General features: G+C 37.9%; 1 protein-coding gene and 1 long non-coding RNA gene across 10 annotated transcripts in view; one reads left to right on the top strand and one right to left on the bottom strand.

Moving 5' to 3' along the window:
* LOC103796121 (uncharacterized) overlaps positions 1–14,946 on the bottom strand; it is a 97,902-nt gene extending 82,956 nt beyond the window's left edge. The window contains exons 1-3 of one of the 2 annotated variants that reach the window (XR_623806.5): positions 14,735–14,946; positions 13,779–13,853; positions 942–1,091 (exon numbers count right to left, since the gene is read on the bottom strand). This is a non-coding gene — a long non-coding RNA (uncharacterized LOC103796121). Of the gene's footprint in view, positions 1–941; positions 1,092–13,778; positions 13,854–14,734 lie in introns of those variants that run through there. The other variant, XR_013523172.1, reaches the window with a different exon arrangement.
* DEUP1 (deuterosome assembly protein 1) overlaps positions 14,404–19,003 on the top strand; it is a 134,713-nt gene continuing 130,113 nt past the window's right edge. For 6 of the 8 annotated variants that reach the window (XR_013523165.1, XM_035265259.3, XM_017977695.4 and 3 more), the window contains exons 1-2: positions 15,002–15,202; positions 16,170–16,242. Coding sequence is in view for 7 of the 8 variants with exons in the window: in XM_035265259.3 (XP_035121150.1) it covers positions 16,214–16,242 (29 nt within the window). In the remaining variant the exon portion in view is untranslated. Of the gene's footprint in view, positions 14,529–15,001; positions 15,203–16,169; positions 16,243–19,003 lie in introns of those variants that run through there. The other 2 variants (XM_035265260.3, XM_035265257.3) reach the window with 1 other exon arrangement.

The raw sequence follows: 19,003 nt of genomic DNA, 5'->3' as shown, positions 1-19,003 counted from the left end.
GAAGACATTTCTCCATTTTTCTGCAGTTTAACTTGCTGTAAGAAGTCTGATGACATTCTGATTTTCAATCCTTTGTAAGCTTTTTAAAATAATCAGGATGTGTCTAAGGTCTACACATTCCCAGTGTTCCAAAATTTCGTGATGATGTACTCCTGCATGAGTCTACTTTAATGTGGGATGCTGAGTAGTTGGTGGGGTTCATTCAATCTGGAAATATGTCCTTTTATTCTGAAAAATATTACATTATTTATTTGGCAATTTTCCCCTCTATTTGCTCTGTTTTTCTCAGGTATTGATATTATTCAAATGATAGACATGTAGACTTTATGTTTTCTCTCTTATTTTACATCTTCTTATTGTTGTTCTACGTTTTTAAGACATTTTCTTAAACCTTTTCATAGAACATTTAAATTTTTGTTTCTTGCACCACATTTTAAAATGTCTAAGGCCTTTATTTTGTTTTTCAAATATTGCTTTTTATAACTTTTTTTGTGTGTCTCACGGATATAATATCTTTTCGTATTTCACTGATGATAAATACAGAGTTTTTTTTCTTCTACTTCCTACATGGTTTGTTTTGTTCGTGTTACCTTTTTCTTTGTTTCGGCCTGTCTGATGTTAAAAATTTTTCTGAAATCTCTTGTAATTCTTATTTTGGCTGATATTAAGAGAGAAGCCCAGCCAGGTGCAGTGGCATGCACCTGTAATCCTAGCCACTTGTGAGGCTGAAGTGGGAGGATCACTCGAGCCCAGGATCACTTGAGACTGAAGGAAACAGAGATAGTACTAGCAAGATCCTCATTTCTGAAATTAAAAACAACAACAACAACAACAAAAAAAACAGTAACAAAAACAAGGAAAGAGAAGCCTTACAATTGTGTGTGTGAGTGAGAATAGGGTTTATTGAAGACAGGGCTTCACTGAAGAATAATTCAGTCCTGTTTCATTGAAGGACTCCCCAGCTGTCATGTTTTCTTTTGTTTTGTTTGCTGCACTTTGCTTTGCTTTGCTTTCCTCTTGGGCTGATCATTTCCTTCCTAGAAGAATCCACCAATCCCCTGCCTTTCAATATGGATGCCAGAATTCTAAAGCTGAGACATGAAAGAGATTGTTTAGAATAGAGACTTTCAGTTACTTTCCCTGTTTTTGGTATAGTACTCTTATTCTCCACTCTACCTAATGTCTAAGTCCAGAGTTCTCTGGTTTGACATCTCCAGAGAGTAAACCTCTAATTTTCTGCCAAGGTCAGAAAGAAAGTTGCCTGACTGGGGAGTGGTGCTACAGAGAGAATTTGGGAAATAAACTGTGTCCTAAGTAGACTTTAAATCAATCCTCTTGTGTTCTTCTCTACTTGTGCCCCTTACATTCTGAAGTACCTGGTGCTTTCAATTCCCAAGACTGTTTCTGGAAATCCCTGGCTTTCACCCTCATGGGCTTCTATTTCAGATTCTTCTGATCTGCAAAGTCAATTTACCACTCATGCATCAGCTTTCCAGCAGTCAAAATTATATTGTTGTTGTCCTCTTCTCTGTTCTCTCTCTCTCTGTCTCTCTTTCACTCTCTTAAATGTGTGTGTGCATGTGTGTGTGTGCACAGCCTTTACTAACATTATAGTGGAGTTTCAGGAAGGAAGAGTAGGTGAAGTATGTTTTAGTCTGCCATACTTCCATTTTGACCAGAAGTTCTTTGTTTTATATTCTATCTTAAAATCTTGTCAACATTTACTCTGTAGTAAAGTAAATAGAACTGAAGTTATGTTTTTTGCATAATTTACATGGCTGATTTTATCGACTTTGAACAAATCAGATGTTCAGTAGTAATAAAATGATTTTTCTCTTGGACACTTGATTATTATCTTGAGACTTCAGATGGGTCATGCCCTCATATCCATTCTCCTCCAATCTCAATTCAAAATTTATAGCTAAATAAACATTCTCTCCTTGGTAAGCACAATTGTTAATTGGGTGAGCTACACGTGCTTATTTTAGAAAGTTTGAAAATATGGAAAAACACAAGTAGAAAGTCAAAATGCCTAAATTCTACCTTTTTAAAAGTAATATGTAAAACTCATTCTTCTCTTATGTTTCACAAGGCTCATTCCAACTGCCTACCATAACTCTGTAAGAATTACCAACATTTATGTCTGTAGGTTTCAAAAACCTTTTATGCTTTGATTCACATATGCAAGATTACATTGCTTTCTCCCCAAACATATAGTCGTGCTATACATATAGTTATTAAACTTGCTTTGTGTTTTCACAGAATAATATATCAACATTTTCTAAGTGAATATTTGTACATACTCATTCTTTCTAATGGGTGTTGCAGTGGTTTTAAAACATATTCAGTGAGTTCATGTCCTTTGCAGGGAAATGGATGAAGCTAGAAGCCATCATTCTCAGCAAACTAACACAGGAACAGAAAACCAAACACCACATGTTCTCACTCATAAGTGGGAACTGAACAATGAGAACACATGGACACAAGGAGGGGAACATCACTCATTGGGGCCTGTTGAGGGGTGGAGGGCAAAGGAGGGAGAGCATTAGGACAAATACCCAATGAATGTGAGGTTTAAAACCTAGATGATGGGATGATAGGTGCAGCAAACCACCTTGGCACATGTATAGCTCTGTAACAAATCTGCACATTCTGCACATGTATCCCAGAACTTAAAAAGTAAAATTAAAAAACACATACACATATTCTGAAAATAAGTCTACGAATTTCTTGATGGTCCATCCTCCAAAGGGTAGAATGTAACTCCCCTCTCCTGAGTGTGAGCTGAACATAATGACTCACTTCTAATGGATAGAATGTGGCAGAAGTTATAGTGTATGACTTGAGACTAGATCATAAAAGACATTGTGGCTCAATCCTTGCTTTCTCTCCCACATCACTCACTCTTGCAGAAGCCAACTTCCTTCCCTGTCATGAGAACATTCAAGCAGACTTAAGGAAAGGCCAATATAGCAAGGAATGGAGGCTTCCTGTTAATAGCCAGTGAAGACCTGTGGCCCTTTCCAAATGCATATGTGAATGAGCCATCTTGGAAGTGGGTCCTCTGGCCTCATTCAAGCCTTCAGATGACTGTCGCCCTTACTGACATGTTGACTGTAAAGTCATGAGAGACCCTGAGACAAAACCACCCACATAAGCTGCTCCCTGATGCCTAACCCACAGAAACTGACATAATAAATGGTGTTATAAGCTGCTATGTTTTGGAGTAATTTGTTACAAAGCAGTAAATAACTAATACGGATTTGATACTCCAAAATAGGTGCTGTCATAATAAATACATAAAACTGTGGAAATGGCTTTGGAAACAGATGTGGGCAAAAGCTGTAAAGGCTTTAAGGGAGAATTTTAGAAAAAGGCTAACGAAACAGTTAATAGAAGCCTGATGGCCATAGGAAAGCTAAGGGTAGAAACTTAAAGAAAAGTAAGAAAAAGCTTATCGGAACCTGAAGAAAAAGTATGCATGGGATGTGTTTTCACACTATCACCCGTGGTAATGTGGAAAGTAGACAATGTACCTAACGTACTGAGTGATCTACCTAAGGAGACAGCCAGGCAAAGTGCTGAAGATTTTCCCTAGTTTCTTCTTAATACTTAATGTGAGAGAAAGAAGATAAACTAAAAGAAGAATTGCTAAATGTGAGAAGCCATAATGCTTTTGAAAATCTCCAGCCTCTCTAGATGGCAAACACGCCTAAAATAAAGTCATGGCTTCCCAGCAAAAATCAAATTCAGGGCACTGATAGGAAATATGGTCTAGAGATGAAGATGAGGGTGTGACTGTAAAATACTTTGTTTACAACATCAGAAAGATGTAAGATGGTGCCTGAGAACCATTCAGTGAAACAACAGAGCTTTAAATAGGCTTAAGGGTATTGTCCTTCCACAGTTCAGCAGAAGCCCAAAGTAGAGAAGAACTTTCCTTGAAAATATTTTGGGGTATGACTTTTGTCTAATGAAGTGAGCTTGAATAAGGTTCACAGGAGATTCAGAAAGTTTCTTAAAAAAATGATATTGACAGAAATACCATCAGCTTAGACTGAAGGGAACAGAGATAATACACAATGAAAAGAGGCATTTGAAATTCCAAAGTTTTCCTGAGAAAACTGCACAGCTCCGAAACACACTACCTCTCAAGGGAAAGGAAAGATCAATCAGAGGAGGAAACCAATAACCCACAGGGTACAGCCAAGAGACATGGAGAACCATTCCTAAGAATTTCCTTGAGTTAGAATCAAAAAACACTGAACATGTGCCTGGCTGGATTTCAGAACTGCTATGGACCCGTGATTGCTTTAGGCTTCCCATTTTCCCACTATTTGAACAGGATTGTCTAGTTATCCTATGTATGTTGGATGAGTATGTGGGTAACTTGCCTCTTTAACCCACAAGGCTTGAGATAAAAGGAACTGTACTGAAGGAGCTGCACTTAAGAAAAAATGCTAGAGAAGCTGGTTTCACATTTAGGTCAGATTCAGATGACAAATTTCTAGACTTTCAGCTGATGTTGCAAAAGATTAAGATGTGGCACTAGGAGTTGGTATGGAAGAGGGTGAATATATTTTCCATGTATAAAGAATGTATATAATTTGTAGCCAGACAACAAAGCGGAATAGTTTCAAATTATGTCCACAGATTATTCAACACTCCTCCCTCCAAAAACTGAAGCCTAATTTGCCACCTCTTGAGCTTAGGCTGAATTTGGGGATTCTGTGCTAATTAACACAAGATTGTAGAAATGATACTGTGTGATTTCTGAGATTAGGTCATAAAAGATACTGCAGCTTTATTTTTTTTTAATCAGCTTTTAACTAGAAATAAAAATTGTATATATTTACCATGTACAACATGTTTTTTAAATGTGTATATATTGTAGAATGACTGAATTAAGCTAATTAACATATGCATTGCTTCACATACTTATCATTTTTTGTGTGTGGTGTCAGCATCTATCTTTCTCTCTCTTACATGACTTTCTCTGCGAGAAATCAGTTGCCATGGCATAAGTGTGCTCAATTAGCCTTATGGAGAGGTTCATGTGATAAGGGACTGAGGTCCTCTACCAACAGACATGTGAGTGTAAACATAGAAATACAGTATTCTGTTGCACTCCTCCTTCCCTTTTATGTGATTATAAACAACACTGCAGCAAACCTCTCTGTCTCTCATCTCATCTCATCTCTCTCTCTCTCTCTCTCTCTCTCTCTCTCTCTCTCTCTCTCTTTCTCTCTCTCTCTCTCCGCCCCGCCTTCTCTATCTCTCTAGAGAGGGAATTGCTGGGTATGCACATTTTAAATTTAGATAAATATTTTCAAATCACTCAAATATTGCCAAAAATAATTGTAATAATTTACACACGTCCAAACAATGGATGAGAATATGCTTACATCTTTTCCAATTTTAAATGTTAGTAGTCTAATTTTTCTAAATCCCATGAAAGTATCTTAGAATTTTGTTAATTTATATTATTTAATTATTGATGACAGTGAACATCTTTTTGTATTTTTGTCATTTGTAAAAAGTACTATAATTATTTAGATGCAATTCTTTTGCATGCTCCTAACTCTTGACCTTTCTTACTCCACAATGCCCAGCATATAGTTCATGTTACATAAATATGCAGTTTTGAATAAATGAATGAATGAATAAATAATATTCAGACATGCAGAAAGTCTTCACTTAACCCCATAGTTTTGACTTTTAACTGGGAAAAAAATACTTTAGCAATTAATTAATTTGTCTTTTCACTTCCCCTTTAACACTATTCAATATATACCATTCCGAGTGTCTTCTGAGTAAGCTCTTTATCATTACACTTTGTTCTGGCTAATTTGTTTCTAAAAGTAGCCATATACTTTTTCTCCCTGGATATTTTTTAAAACAACAGAATAGTTATATGACAAATAATGGTAACAGTAGCAATAACATGCTACATGGTAGGTGTGTTATATACACAACAGACCTAATTTAATATTTACTACAGTCCTATAAGGATTGCTATTCCCCACTATAGAAATGAGGGAACTAATTTTTGATGATGGCAAATAAATTAGCCATAGTCATTTAGCTATTAAAAGGTAGAGTTGGGATTCAAACTCTGGTTATCTGAATGCAGAGTCCATATTCTTTTTACAATGCTCTGCTGGACTTCTTAGAAATAAATCATTTGTATAGTTGTTTTGTCACATTGTATGTTCAAAGAAAAAGGAAGACTAAATAAAAGAAAAAAAATCACAATTTTAAAAGATGTACAATGAAATTAAATACTTTTTCTGGCTGGGAGAGCTTACTGCTATTGATTCTTTTTTTAATCACTGCTGGAATGAAAAAGAAGATTAAGTAAGATGAATGAACATTTTCCTTTCCTTCATGGTTTACAAACTTAATTCAGCTATCAATGGGCAAGTGACTTATACTTACTTAAAATGAGAAAAAGCAATTGAAACATTTAATCATGAAAAGACAAAGGAAATGTGGTTTCTTTTCACAATGATTGGTCTCTACCATCTGAGGATTTATGTCAAGCTGAGGAAGTTCTCCCAGTCAGTTCAAAAATAGGACTGCATACTGAATTTTAACACAAGACTGTGATAATGAGACTGATGCACTCTTTACAAAGCAATTTACAAACTTTCAGAGTTGCACTTCTGGATGTTGAGGTTGCTGCAGACTGAAGATAGGTATGCTTTTCAGGTGACATTCTGAAATGTTCCAACAAAATCATGTAAAGCTACTCTTTAGAGAAAATAACTCCCCTAAATTATCAAATGTTGTTTTCTAACAAGGCTTATACAGAATCATTGCACTTTAAAATGCAACCATATGGGGAATAAATGGTACAGTATGTGAGGACACTATGAACTAGGTTTCCTGTGTAAGCATCTGAGACATGTCTAAGAGTTTTATAATCTTAGTCTGGGAAAAGAAAAAGAGAAAATTGTTGTTGTTATTTTCTACTGTATGTGGCAATCTCATGGTCCTCAGATGTGTCCCAGAATAATGTTTTATGACAGATATTACAACATATATTCAACAGCAGCAGCAACAATGCTAACATGCTTTATACCGAAAACAAAAAGAAGGCATAATAGTGGCAACATGATGAGTGGTCTTACAGCACAAACCTAAGTAATGAGGATACTGAGAGTCATTTTTCTTCAACCCGCATTTTGTTCCACATGATCATTGAAGGCTGACACTAAAATGGATACAACATTGGTATCTCTCTAAAACAGGTGCTGCAGTCTCATGGTAATCACAGAATGTTTATTTATTAATATTTGTTTCAAGTATTTGCTCATGTATTTCTAGGTCAGTTTTATTCGCCAACTTCATATTAACATTGTTTATAGGGTAACCAGAAAAACGTGACACTCAGAGATATACAGAAAGAAATTCTCAATTCATGGAAGTCATTTCAGTAAAATTAAATAATAACAACAAAAATAACAGTTAAATTTCCTAATACAAAATTCTTATTCTAAATGTATTTTAAAGACATGTTCTCTTATTTTATACGTGGCTATACTGTGTTATTTAATTTTTCTCTAACATCACTATGTATAACAGACAGAATCTAATCTTGAATCATTATTTATTTAACTAATTCAAAATTTTCCTTTTGTTTCCAAAACTAAAGAGCTGAGGAAACTTAAAAGACATTTATAGATAATACAAGATTTTAAAAAATTAAATAATGTAAAAAGAACTCCCATTTCTGGCAGCATGTTTGATTAGAAACTCTGAACAATCTAATTGAAACAAGTGAAACATTATAAAAAATGTAAGTATCTTACTGAGTTGGAATGAAATAATAGAATCAATAGATTACATAACCAAAGCGATAAGAGGAATCCCAACAAGGGAGTGAATGCTAAAAGAAGCTTTTGCTCTGAGTGTTTCTGCCTACACTGTGGTGGCTACATGCAGAAGGAGAATAGGATACCAAGCCCAAGACCAGCCCAGACTTCTGCATACAACTGGAATTCCAAAAGGCTACCTTCACAATAAACGTAAATGAGACCAGACACAGTGGCTCACACCTGTAATTCCAAAACTTTGGGAGGCTGAGGCAGGAGAATCACTTGATCTCAGGAGTTCAAGACAAGCCTGGGCATCACAGAGAGACCTGTCTCTACAGAAAATAAACAAAATCAGCTGAGTGTGGTAGCATATGCCTGTGGTCCCAGCTACTTAGAAGGCTGAGGTGGGAGGATTGCCTGAGCCCAGGAGATGAAGATTGCAGTGAGCTGAGATCACACCACTGTACTCCAGCCTGGGCAACAGAGCAAGACCCTAACTCAAAAAAAAAAAGAAAGAAAGAAAAAGAAAAAAGAAAAAAAGTAAATGAGGCACAAATAGTGAATCTGAGTGTATGCAAATTTTAAAATACATTTAGGAGGCTGGAAAATCACAAAAGAGAATGGAGAATGTGACAAAACATCCTAACTGTATTATAGATTTGTAAAACAACCTCACTAAAAGAGGAAGATGGAAAAGAATTTAAGTAACTTTGGAAATGAGTGAAATCCGTTGAGGCTAAAGGCAAATTTTACTATATACACACTGTACTCTAATTGATAATGTCCGTTTCCATATGGTACAGATTAACAATTCTGATACTGTTATACACCTACACTGCAATTGTGCAGTTAAGTAAATGAATGGTGGATGATGGGAGCCTGTTTTTACCATTGGAGTAGGAATTTACAGATAAGCAAGGGGAAGAAGCTAGCACAATCTGTGTAACAGAGTTGGAGGTATCAGTGTGAACTCATGCTTAGCTTACAAAAACTCATGTTTGTTTAGATACAAATGATTGCATATAGAAATATTTATAGTTATTTGCATATACAAGTCTCAGTATTACACAGATGTATTTCCTTGTTCTGTCAGCTGAGAGGGTTTAGGAACAAGAATAACCCAGTAGCAAGGAGCATTCCCACTGCCCAGATACTGGTTTCTAATTAATTGTTAATAAGTGCTCCCTGAAGAAAGAGCTGGTTGTAGGGGCAGGAAATATATACGTATATTCAAGATGAGACTGGAACATCTTACAATGCTAGAAAGTAATGAAGCTCTCAAAAACTATAATCCCACAAAGATGAGAGTACGTCAAAGGAATATGGAGCCAACTAGAAGAGCTCCCAATGACCACAGCTGAAATAATTTGAGAAACTAAATTTTTTTAGTTTCTCAAACAAAGTAGCCTTGGATTATGATTCAGAGTATAAAGTATCCATGAGTCCATAGCAATATAAATAAATGTGGGAGCTGAGACAAATCTTCCATGCAGAATTCCAAATAATTGATATATAAACTTTTCCTTCAGAAGGCGGAGCATAACTCCCTACTCATTAAGTGTGTGCTGCACACAATGACTTCCATTAAAAAAGTACAGAATGGAAGGGGGGAAAGAGTAACTTCATGCTGGAGAGAGCTGACAAACACCATCTCAACCTGATGATGAAGCTCAACATCAACAGTTGTAAATCAAGCTGATAGTACGTACCCTTGATACAATGTGATGAAAATGGCAGTTAATTTCTGTGAGTTTCCTTCCAATCTAATCATGAGAAACACTGCAGACAAATTTCAAGTAAGGGACATTCCATAAAATACCTAAACAGCACTTTTTAAAACTGCCAAGATCATTAAAAAACTCTTGGAAACTGTCACAGCCAAGAGGTACGTAAGGAAACATGACCACTTTTAGTGTTGTGTCCTGGATGGGATCCTGCAACTGAAAGGATGTTAGGCAAAAACTAAGAAAATCTGAATAAAGTATGAACTCTAGTTAATATTATCAGTATCAGTTCATTAATTGTAACAAATAGACCATACTAACGTAAGATGTTAATAATAGAGGCTACTGGATGTGGGGTAGATGGGAGCCCTCTGTATTATGCTCATAATTTTTCTGTAAATCTAAAACTGTTTGAAAAGGAAAAGCTGATTTTTTTTTAAGGCAGAAAAATCAAACAGTAGAAAACATGCCTATTTTGACTTTTGCACTGGGGTGAAGAAAAACTAAGAAAAGGAAAGTAAAAATGTTCCGGAAATTTGTTTCATACACTTACTCTAACACTTATTTTTCATTCATCATATTACCTGTGTTGTCTGGAAAACCTCCTGTAAAAAATTTAATGTAAAGTGGTTTGGAGTTGGTCACGCTCCACGACAATTCTCAAAAGCAAATGCAAAATCAAAAGATTCAGCCTCCATCCTGGCCTCAAAGGTGTCTCAGAAATAAAGCTCCCCCTCAAAAGTATCTTATAGTCAAAAATTACAAACTTACTCAAGAATACAAGACAACATGAGTAAGAGCCACCAGTAATAGATCAAAAATATTTTAGGACTGGAATCATAACACGCAAAATAAAATAAAAAATTATTATTAACATGCTTTAAAAGTTGAAACAAAATGATAAAAGAGAAGTTTGAACATTTTGGCAAAGAAATGGAAATTATATAGGATGACAAAGATTACTTGCAAAATAACAAACTTTTTTTTTTCTTTTTTTTTAAGATAACTTTTGTAACAAATTTTTTTTTTTTTAATTTCAAATTCAACAAATACTTTTTGAGTCCTCCCTATGTACTAGGGCATGTATTAAATACTTGCACATATATTATCTATTTTTACTTTCATAACAATGAATACTTCCATTAATAAAGTTGTAAAAACCTTTATACTAAAATATTTTATCATTTTTCTTTTCTCTACAATCTGGATATTTTCTTCTGTTCTGTTTTTCCAATTCACAAGTTATCCCTTCATCTGTGCCAAATCTACCATCATTCAAATATATTGTGTTCTTCTTTTTGGTTATTAGTATTTTTTATTCTAGTTTTAGAATTTCTATTTTCTTTTTATTCTGGCCTTTGTATTTGAGAAGTTATTTTTAGGAACTTTTCTGCTTGCTTCTTCCAGGTATCTTAATCTACCACTCTAGCACAACACTATTCTAAGTTCAAAGATGGAGGTTATCCCCAATTACAGATGATGCCAAGCTGGCTGCGAGTCAGTAGAAGTATTGATTTATTTCCACTTCACCATTCTCCTGAGGGCAAAGTCCTTTGGAGCCCCAGCTTAAACACAAGGGGTATTTATTTATTTATTGAGCCCAGGCTTTGTGTTCTCCCGCTTGGCTTCGCAAGACTATCAAATGGCTGCTCAGTTTTGCAGCTGTTTCTTCCAGAGCATCAAATGCCTTCAAAAGCAGCCTTAGTGCTGGGCTCACTTCTCTAGGTTCATGTCTTTTCCTGGATTTTGACCCAATAATTTCTCACTATCATATTAGCTAGGGACCTAAAAGGTTTCTGCAGAGTTGAGCTCACAGAAGAAGTTGACTCAAGTGAAAAGAGATCATTAAGCAGACAGACCCAACTTTCTTCTCTGGTTACAAGTTTGTTTTTCCTACTAAGGGCCTTTCACTTCAACACTGTCCTAGCCATGACTGGCTCCAGGAAATAAGTATTACATCTTTAAAACTTTAGCCCATGACTATACAAAAATCTTTCTCCTTCAGTTCCCCTTAATATCCAAAAGAGAATGACATTTTAAAAACCACAGTGTCAAAACACTAAGGGTCCATAAAAAGTAAAAGTAGAGAATTTTAAAAATCATGATAGCCATTTTTCAAAGAATTTGGCTTTGTTTTCTGAACCTCAAGTGAGACCTGGTGCTTCTAAATTCCCATCAGGAGGAGAAGCAGCCCTGATAGTGATGATTGACAGGTCTAGCAGGCATGACACAGTGAAAGACCTCATGCTGCCTGGCTAAGGGCTCACATTTATGCATTTCTCTTCAGATGTCTAATGCCTCTTCCAGCCCAGAGCAGACTGGTAACGAGGACACTTTCAAAATCTCTCTCAAATCACAGCCAAACAATTAAGAATCTCTCTCTTTGCATGGCCCTTCACATTTTAATGAAGGACTTTAGGACATTGACCAGGCACCCATATTCTCCAGCTTCCCTGTCCAATATGACAGCCCCAGTCATGTGTGACTATGAAGCACCTACATATGGCCAGAATGAACTGATTAAGCTTTAAGTAAAAATTATGCATCACATTTTAAAGACTTAATATGAAAAAATATGTAAAATATCTCAATAATTTTTATACTGACTAGGTATTAAAATATTTTAAATATATTAGATGAAATAAATATATTATCAAAATTAACTTCATCTGTTTTTTTCTTTTTAAAATTTGACTACTAGAATATTTAAAATTATACAAGTGGCTTGCATTATATTTCCATTGGATAATGCTGTTCTAGGTGATCTTGGTTCTAAATACTGAGTATCTTCCTACCAAATGGTTATTTTCTCAACTAGAATGTGTATTAAGCATCCCCAGAAAATCCCTTTGAAAATTTTTGCAATTAACTAACAATGAAACTAATCATAATTATAACTCTTTGGATCTGAGTTTCTTCACATAAAATCAAGAGGTTAGGTCAGCAGTCCCCAACCTTTTTGGCACCCGGGGATATGGTTTCAGGATACAAGTGTTCCACCTCAGATCATCAGGCATTAGATTCTCATAAGGAGTGTGCAAACTTGATCCCTGGCATGCACAGTTCACAACAGGATTCAGGCTTCTGTAAGACTCGAATATCACCATTGATGTAACAGGGGGCGAAGCTCATTATTTGATTATAATTGTTTAAAAAAAATTTGTAAATACGTTCTATGCATAAGGATATACTTAGTTTTTCAAATTATATATTGTATATATATATACATAATTTGTGAACTTGCTTTTTAAAAAATATAAAAATAAATATTTCCTTGTTGATAGAAACATCAAGTTACGTTATATAATCACACATATGTTAAAGTTGCACATTCATTTACTATATTGCCATTATACATTTTCCCATGAAATGATTTTGTTATGAAGGTTTTTCAATTTTAAAGATTTAGACTATTGCTGTGATTATTATTTATTTCCTGTAATTGCTTTCTTAGCTTTTCTGGCATAGGTCATCCTTATTCTTCATCCATTTATTCCCACTATATTCTCCTTTGACCATTTCTGGTTATATTTTATCTTATCGTCACTTTGCCATGTTCTCCAATTTTCTTTCATCACTAAGTTCTCTTGTCACCTCTCACTAGCCCTGTTTAGAAAGCTTTGCACCTGGCCACACTCGTCCTGTCCTTTAGACTGGGGCCTTCCTGTTCTCATCCCTTTCAAAACAAACTTACCTGAAAATATCTAATAATAAAGACATTTCAGGGTTAATTCAAGTCTTCACAGTTACTTCTTACTAGTAGGGTAGGGGACAGGTATTTGCATTTAAAATCTTAACTCTCATCCTGAAATGAAAACCTTTATTTGTATTCAATTGAATGGGGTGTTCCTATTCTATATTTAAATTTTCCTAAAATCCATTATAGCATGTGTCTTATCACACGTTTTCACAAGCCTTCCCCTGCACCTCTCTTCTGTGTAAAAACATGAAACCTACGGTTTACTAAGGAAGATCCTGGCTGCTAAAGAAACCAACTCAATCTTAATGTTTGGAGAACACTGGATTTGGAGTAAGATGATCTAGGTTCATGTCTCAATGAATCATCCATTTCAAGTGCAAGTAGATGGACAAATCCATGGACATATCCTTCATTCTCTCTAAGCCTGGGTTTTCTAATCTTCTGAAAGGAGCTATTAATAACATCTGACACACTTGCTAAGTGTATAGGGTATTTCTGAACCTCTAAAGTAATAATGAACATGGAGGTACTTACCAATGTTACATAGCCTTAGTGATCTTGGGCATCTGAGATTTCACTAAATTTCATTCCTTGTTCCATTTTCCCTTCCTTGGGTTAGAAAAAATACATTGACCCAGTCAATTCAGACAAGAATAAAAAATATAACTAAGAGTTTTCAGAATAATGAAAAGTTTCAGGTTAAAATGGCATGATCACTCTCTTCATGCAAACATGAGAGCTATGAAACACTTATTAGAACTAATATCCCAGGTTACTCTATTCATCTGTGAAGCTCAATTTGTCAAGAAACAGCATAATGGTTTTATAAAATCCAGAGGGAACCTGGGTGGAGGGATGTGGGTGAGCATTAAATTGATAGAATATTAAAGTAGAAAATGAGCGTTAAAGTGATGAAAGTAGAGTGCAAATAAAAGACTTTAAGAATAAAAAGTAGTCAACTCCATGTATTAGGAAGGACTTCTGTGGCTAAAATAAATCAAACACAAAATTCAAGTGCTTAAAACAGATCACTCAAGGTGTCAGTTGGAAAACATATATTCTTTCCTATCATTTCCTCTATGAAATGAAGAGAGAAATTTGTCATCAATGACTCTTGGAATTTGGTGGGAAAAGGAAGGAATTTGGAATCAGTCCCACTGAGTTTCGTTCCAGCTTCTCCACTTAGAAGCCATTCATTCCCTTCTCCCTGAAGGGAGGCAACACTGTCCCGCTCGCCTGACTGGCAGTTTTCTAAGAACCCATCATAGGTGACGGGAAAGCCAGGTACAAGCTGGAGTCACCACAGAAACCAGGGACTGAGCAGTGAAATCCAGCTCCTCCCAGCTGGAAGACAGTCGGGTGAACGGAAAGGAAATCAGTTCTCTTTACCCCACGTTTCTTTTTCATACCACTTCAAATTTGAGTAAGAGGAAAGAGGGCCAAGGGGATTTAAAGAACCTGGCTGACAACTCCCCAGCGGTCTACAGTACCTTTGTGATCGCCTTGTTTCATTAAGTCAACAAGTATTTCGGGCTGCAGCTGGGTGCTGGGCCCTGGGGTAGCAGTGGGACTACAAAGAAGAAAATCCCAGAATACAGGGGACACTGGACACATAACTGCGGGATAGCGAGGTCGCGCTGGCGCGGGGCGAGGTTGGAGGCAGCCGAGGAGCCCCCGCAAGGGCCGCGTCCGCCGCCGCCTCGCCCTTCCCCCACCCCGACAGCCGCGAGTTTGCCCGCGACGTCCCCATGGCAACCAGCGGCGGCGCGGCGCGCTGGGAGGGAGAGCCCCAACAGCCTAGAGGGCCGCGCGGCTGGAGGGCCTAGGCGGCGGGAGCTCGGCGGCGGGTGGCGGGCCCCCTTGGGGCGGGCCTGGCCGGGCGGGAGGTGACCTACGCGGTCCTGCGCCCCGGGCCTCAGACCTCTCGGGCAAGCGCGGCGCGGTGCGGTGCAGCGCAGGTAATGGCTCTGAGCTTCCCCGGCCCTTCCTCGCCCTTGAACCTCACCCTCTCCCTTCAGCCGGGCTGGCGCGGGATATCCAGCGGGACAGGGGGGCCCCGAAAAGGGCGGCTGCTCTGCAGGAGGCTGGGCTTGAACTGAGCGCGGGTCCCGTCGGGGCGCGTGGCGGGGAAACAGAGGCTGGGAGGGGAGGCCCGCCCTTGGAAATGCAGAGCAGAGCTGCGCCCTAGGTTAGAAGGCCTGGGCTCTAGTCGTGTGGCCTTGGGCAAGTCACTTAACTTGTCTGTGCCTCAGTTTCCCTGACGTTTAAGTGAGGGATTTGAGAACCTACAAAACCATTTATTCGTCTGCTCGTTCTGGTCAAGTTTTTTTTTCACCATCCCTGCTCGTCTCCAGTCTGCCCCGCACACAATTCCTGGGTCTCGCTTAAACTCTTCGATTTGGAAGTGTTGTGAGTCTGAATCTTCCTCCTCTTTCTACTCCCTTGAATCCTTTTTAATTAACTTTTATTCAGTGATTCAGAGGAGTTTTCAATACTTTCTCCAATTATCGTCATAGAATATTTTTTAGCTAAAATTTTGTTACCGTGAAAAACTTTTTTAAAAATTTTAACTTTAGGCAAGTACTAACGTCCCTAAAATTAGCCGGGTGTGGTGGCGTGCGCCTTTAATTCCAGCTATTCAGGAGGCTGAGGCAGGAGAATTGCTTGAACCCAGGAGGAGGTTGCAGTGAGCAAAGATTACGCCACTGCACTCCAGCCTGGGCGACAGAGCGAGACACGTTCTCAAAAAACAAACAAACAAAAAACTCCACAAAACAAATTCAAGTTTCTATATTTTTTAGGACCAAGAGCTACTACTATACAGAAAAACTCATACTAAGTGGTTTTTGCAGTAGGAACATTTTTATGTTTTATAGGTTAATGAATATAAACATTTTAGGAATTTGTGTCATTTTCCTCCAACAGGTTAAAAATCAAGAAATATAAACCAGATGTAGCAGTTTCTTGACATGGAGAACCAAGCCCATAATACAATGGGGTAAGTGCTGGGAAATTTCTGTTTAAATAAGTGCATACTTAACTATGCCAAAAACTTCCTGAGAACACATGAATTTTGGAATTTACTGTTAATAGAAGGATATGCCAATTGTTTTCGGTGAGGCGGATGAGAGGAAATACCAAGTGACTGTAATCAAGGATTATAATGTGAGTCTTTCTGATTTTGACACTACAGATCTGCACTCAAAAATCAGTTTTCCAACTTTTAGTGACTGTCTGATGTCTAAGGGTGATGGATACCAAGGCAGGCCTTATGTGCTCTTATATTACCACAATGCAGCCTCTTCGCCAGCTTGTTCCTTTTTTTGCTGCATTGAGTATCTCAAGTTTCCCTCTATTCTTGTCCATTAAGGCTGAACTCAACACTTAAACATAGCCTCAGAATAGATCCAACTCCATAAAAACATCAACAAGAAGTAAATATTTTACCAAAAGTTTCACGAAGAGATGAGGAATAAAATTTGTATAGCATTTGTCATTGTAGAAAATCAAATTCCTGTTTACAAATATCTGTCCTAACTGTTTACCTGCTACCAGCATCACAGTTTTCTTTTCCTGTTATTTCACTAGTCAACTGACCACTGGCTGAACATAGAGTTTGGGAGATGAGAGGATGAAGAGGTAGTTGTATAGTGCCTCATCTTGACTGTGACTGACTTTGGCACTAACCACAACCACTTCAGGTGTCTCACTTTCAGAGATTCTGCCCAGACCATGACTTTGATGTCAGGCTGAAGGAAAGCTGCAAAGTTTGGACAATAATCATTCCTATCACTTTTTAGCTCCTACTGCATACTCCTTCTTACAACAGCCCAGTCAGGTATTACTCTTATTTTACAACTAAGAAAAGTAAGTATATTACAGTCTAAGCTCTTATAACAAACAGACTCCAAAAACAGTGGCTTAAATAAGATTAAAGATTATTTCTGTTTCATATTGTTGTCTTGGGTGCTGTGCTCGCCCGAGATATGCAGACCAGGATTGGTTTAGCAACTCTGGCATCTTCACTAATAATTTCCATCTCTAGGACCAAAGTGGTTGTTTCAGCTCCCACCATCGTAAGTGTGCTCTGCCATCATGACTGTGCTCCTTCCAGAGGGAAGGAGAAGGGCAAGTGGAGAGTAAGACCTTTCCTTTTAGGAGTATGATATGGAAATGGCAGGTCTCACTTCTGTTCATTTTCCATTGGCCAGAACTTAATCCCAGAGTAACAACTAGCAGCAAGAAAGGCTGGGAAATATGGTCTCTAACCAGGCAGCCATAACTTAGAAGTTCTAGAACAAAGGAAGAAGAATGGATATTGGTGAGCAACTAGCAACCTCTACCACACTGACACTCAGAAAGGTAGAAAGACAAAGCAGGAGCTCATCCTAGAATATATACCAGGTTAGTAGGGAAGGTAGGATTTGGATTCAGATATGCCTGGCTCCAATCTCTGTGTTCCTTCGTACGTTGGAAATGGATGGCAATGAGATGCAGGGAGCAGTCTGCCTGGTATCCATAGCAGAGCCAGGTTAGGATTCTGGGTTAAGTATATGTTGGGTCCCTGGTATGATGATGGCTCTAAGAGCTAAGATGCAGATTGATGGTCTTGAGCCTAAGGTTGGCTACCAGATATCACTTCATGCCTGCAAATCCAAGGCCATGGAGTCATTTAAGAAACAGACCTTGTTCTTAAAGAATTTAGAATTGGCCGGGCACGGTGGCTCAAGCCTGTAATCCCAGCACTTTGGGAGGCCGAGGCGGGTGGATCACGAGGTCAAGAGATCGAGACCATCTTGGTCAACATGGTGAAACCCTGTCTCTACTAAAAATACAAAAAAAAAAAATTAGCTGGGCATGGTGGCGCGTGCTTGTAATCCCAGCTACTCAGGAGGCTGAGGCAGGAGAATTGCCTGAACCCAGGAGGCGGAGGTGACGGTGAGCCGAGATCGCGCCATTGCACTCCAGCCTGGGTAACAAGAGCGAAACTCCGTCTCAAAAAAAAAAAAAAAAAGAGAACTTAGAATTTAGTAAGGAACAGTAGAACTTGTTTGGGTACGATGTAATTACAAACCCCAAGTTAATGAGAGTTACTAGAGGTTTTCCTTAGGTACTATTCCACTCATCACAGTAGACATGGGGCCAGACACATGGTCTCCAAAGCATGGAGACCCCATGTTGGCATTGCCTCAGTCCCACATGCTGTTGAGAAGTATGTATAAATGTAGATCATGAATACAATAAAACTTCATCATCAGGAACTTGTTGTGTAGCTTATCAAACCATGCCACCTACATATACAGTAATGTTTTGTGGAGCAGCCTACCTTCAACAGATACCTATTTAGAGTCTCCCACGAGCCCCTTACTGGTCTAGGCACCAGGAGGGTAGCAGTGAACAAAATAGGCAGCTGTCTCTCAAGGGCCTATACCTTAGTGGAGAAGATAGATAATAAACATATACATTTGTATCATACAGTGATATGAAGAAAAATAAAACAGGCTAAGGATAAGAAAAATAGAGTGTGAATGGAGTGGTCAAACAAAGATGCTTTGGTAAGGCAACATTCAAGCAGAGATTATATCTGGGGGAAAAGATTACACAGAGCAGGAGCAGAAAGTGCCAAGACTTACGGTGGGAGCTTTCCCACAGAACATTTTTAGTGTTGAGTGAATCGATATTCTTGGCTATCATGGTTATAACAGGGTTTGATTTCAATTTATCCATGATTTTTCCCAATTATAGGTGTTTGTATTTGT

Source organism: Callithrix jacchus, chromosome 10, assembly GCF_049354715.1.
Source record: "Callithrix jacchus isolate 240 chromosome 10, calJac240_pri, whole genome shotgun sequence".
In the NCBI taxonomy this organism is placed as follows: Eukaryota; Metazoa; Chordata; class Mammalia; order Primates; family Cebidae; genus Callithrix; species Callithrix jacchus.
This window is presented reverse-complemented; position numbering and strand designations above follow the sequence as displayed.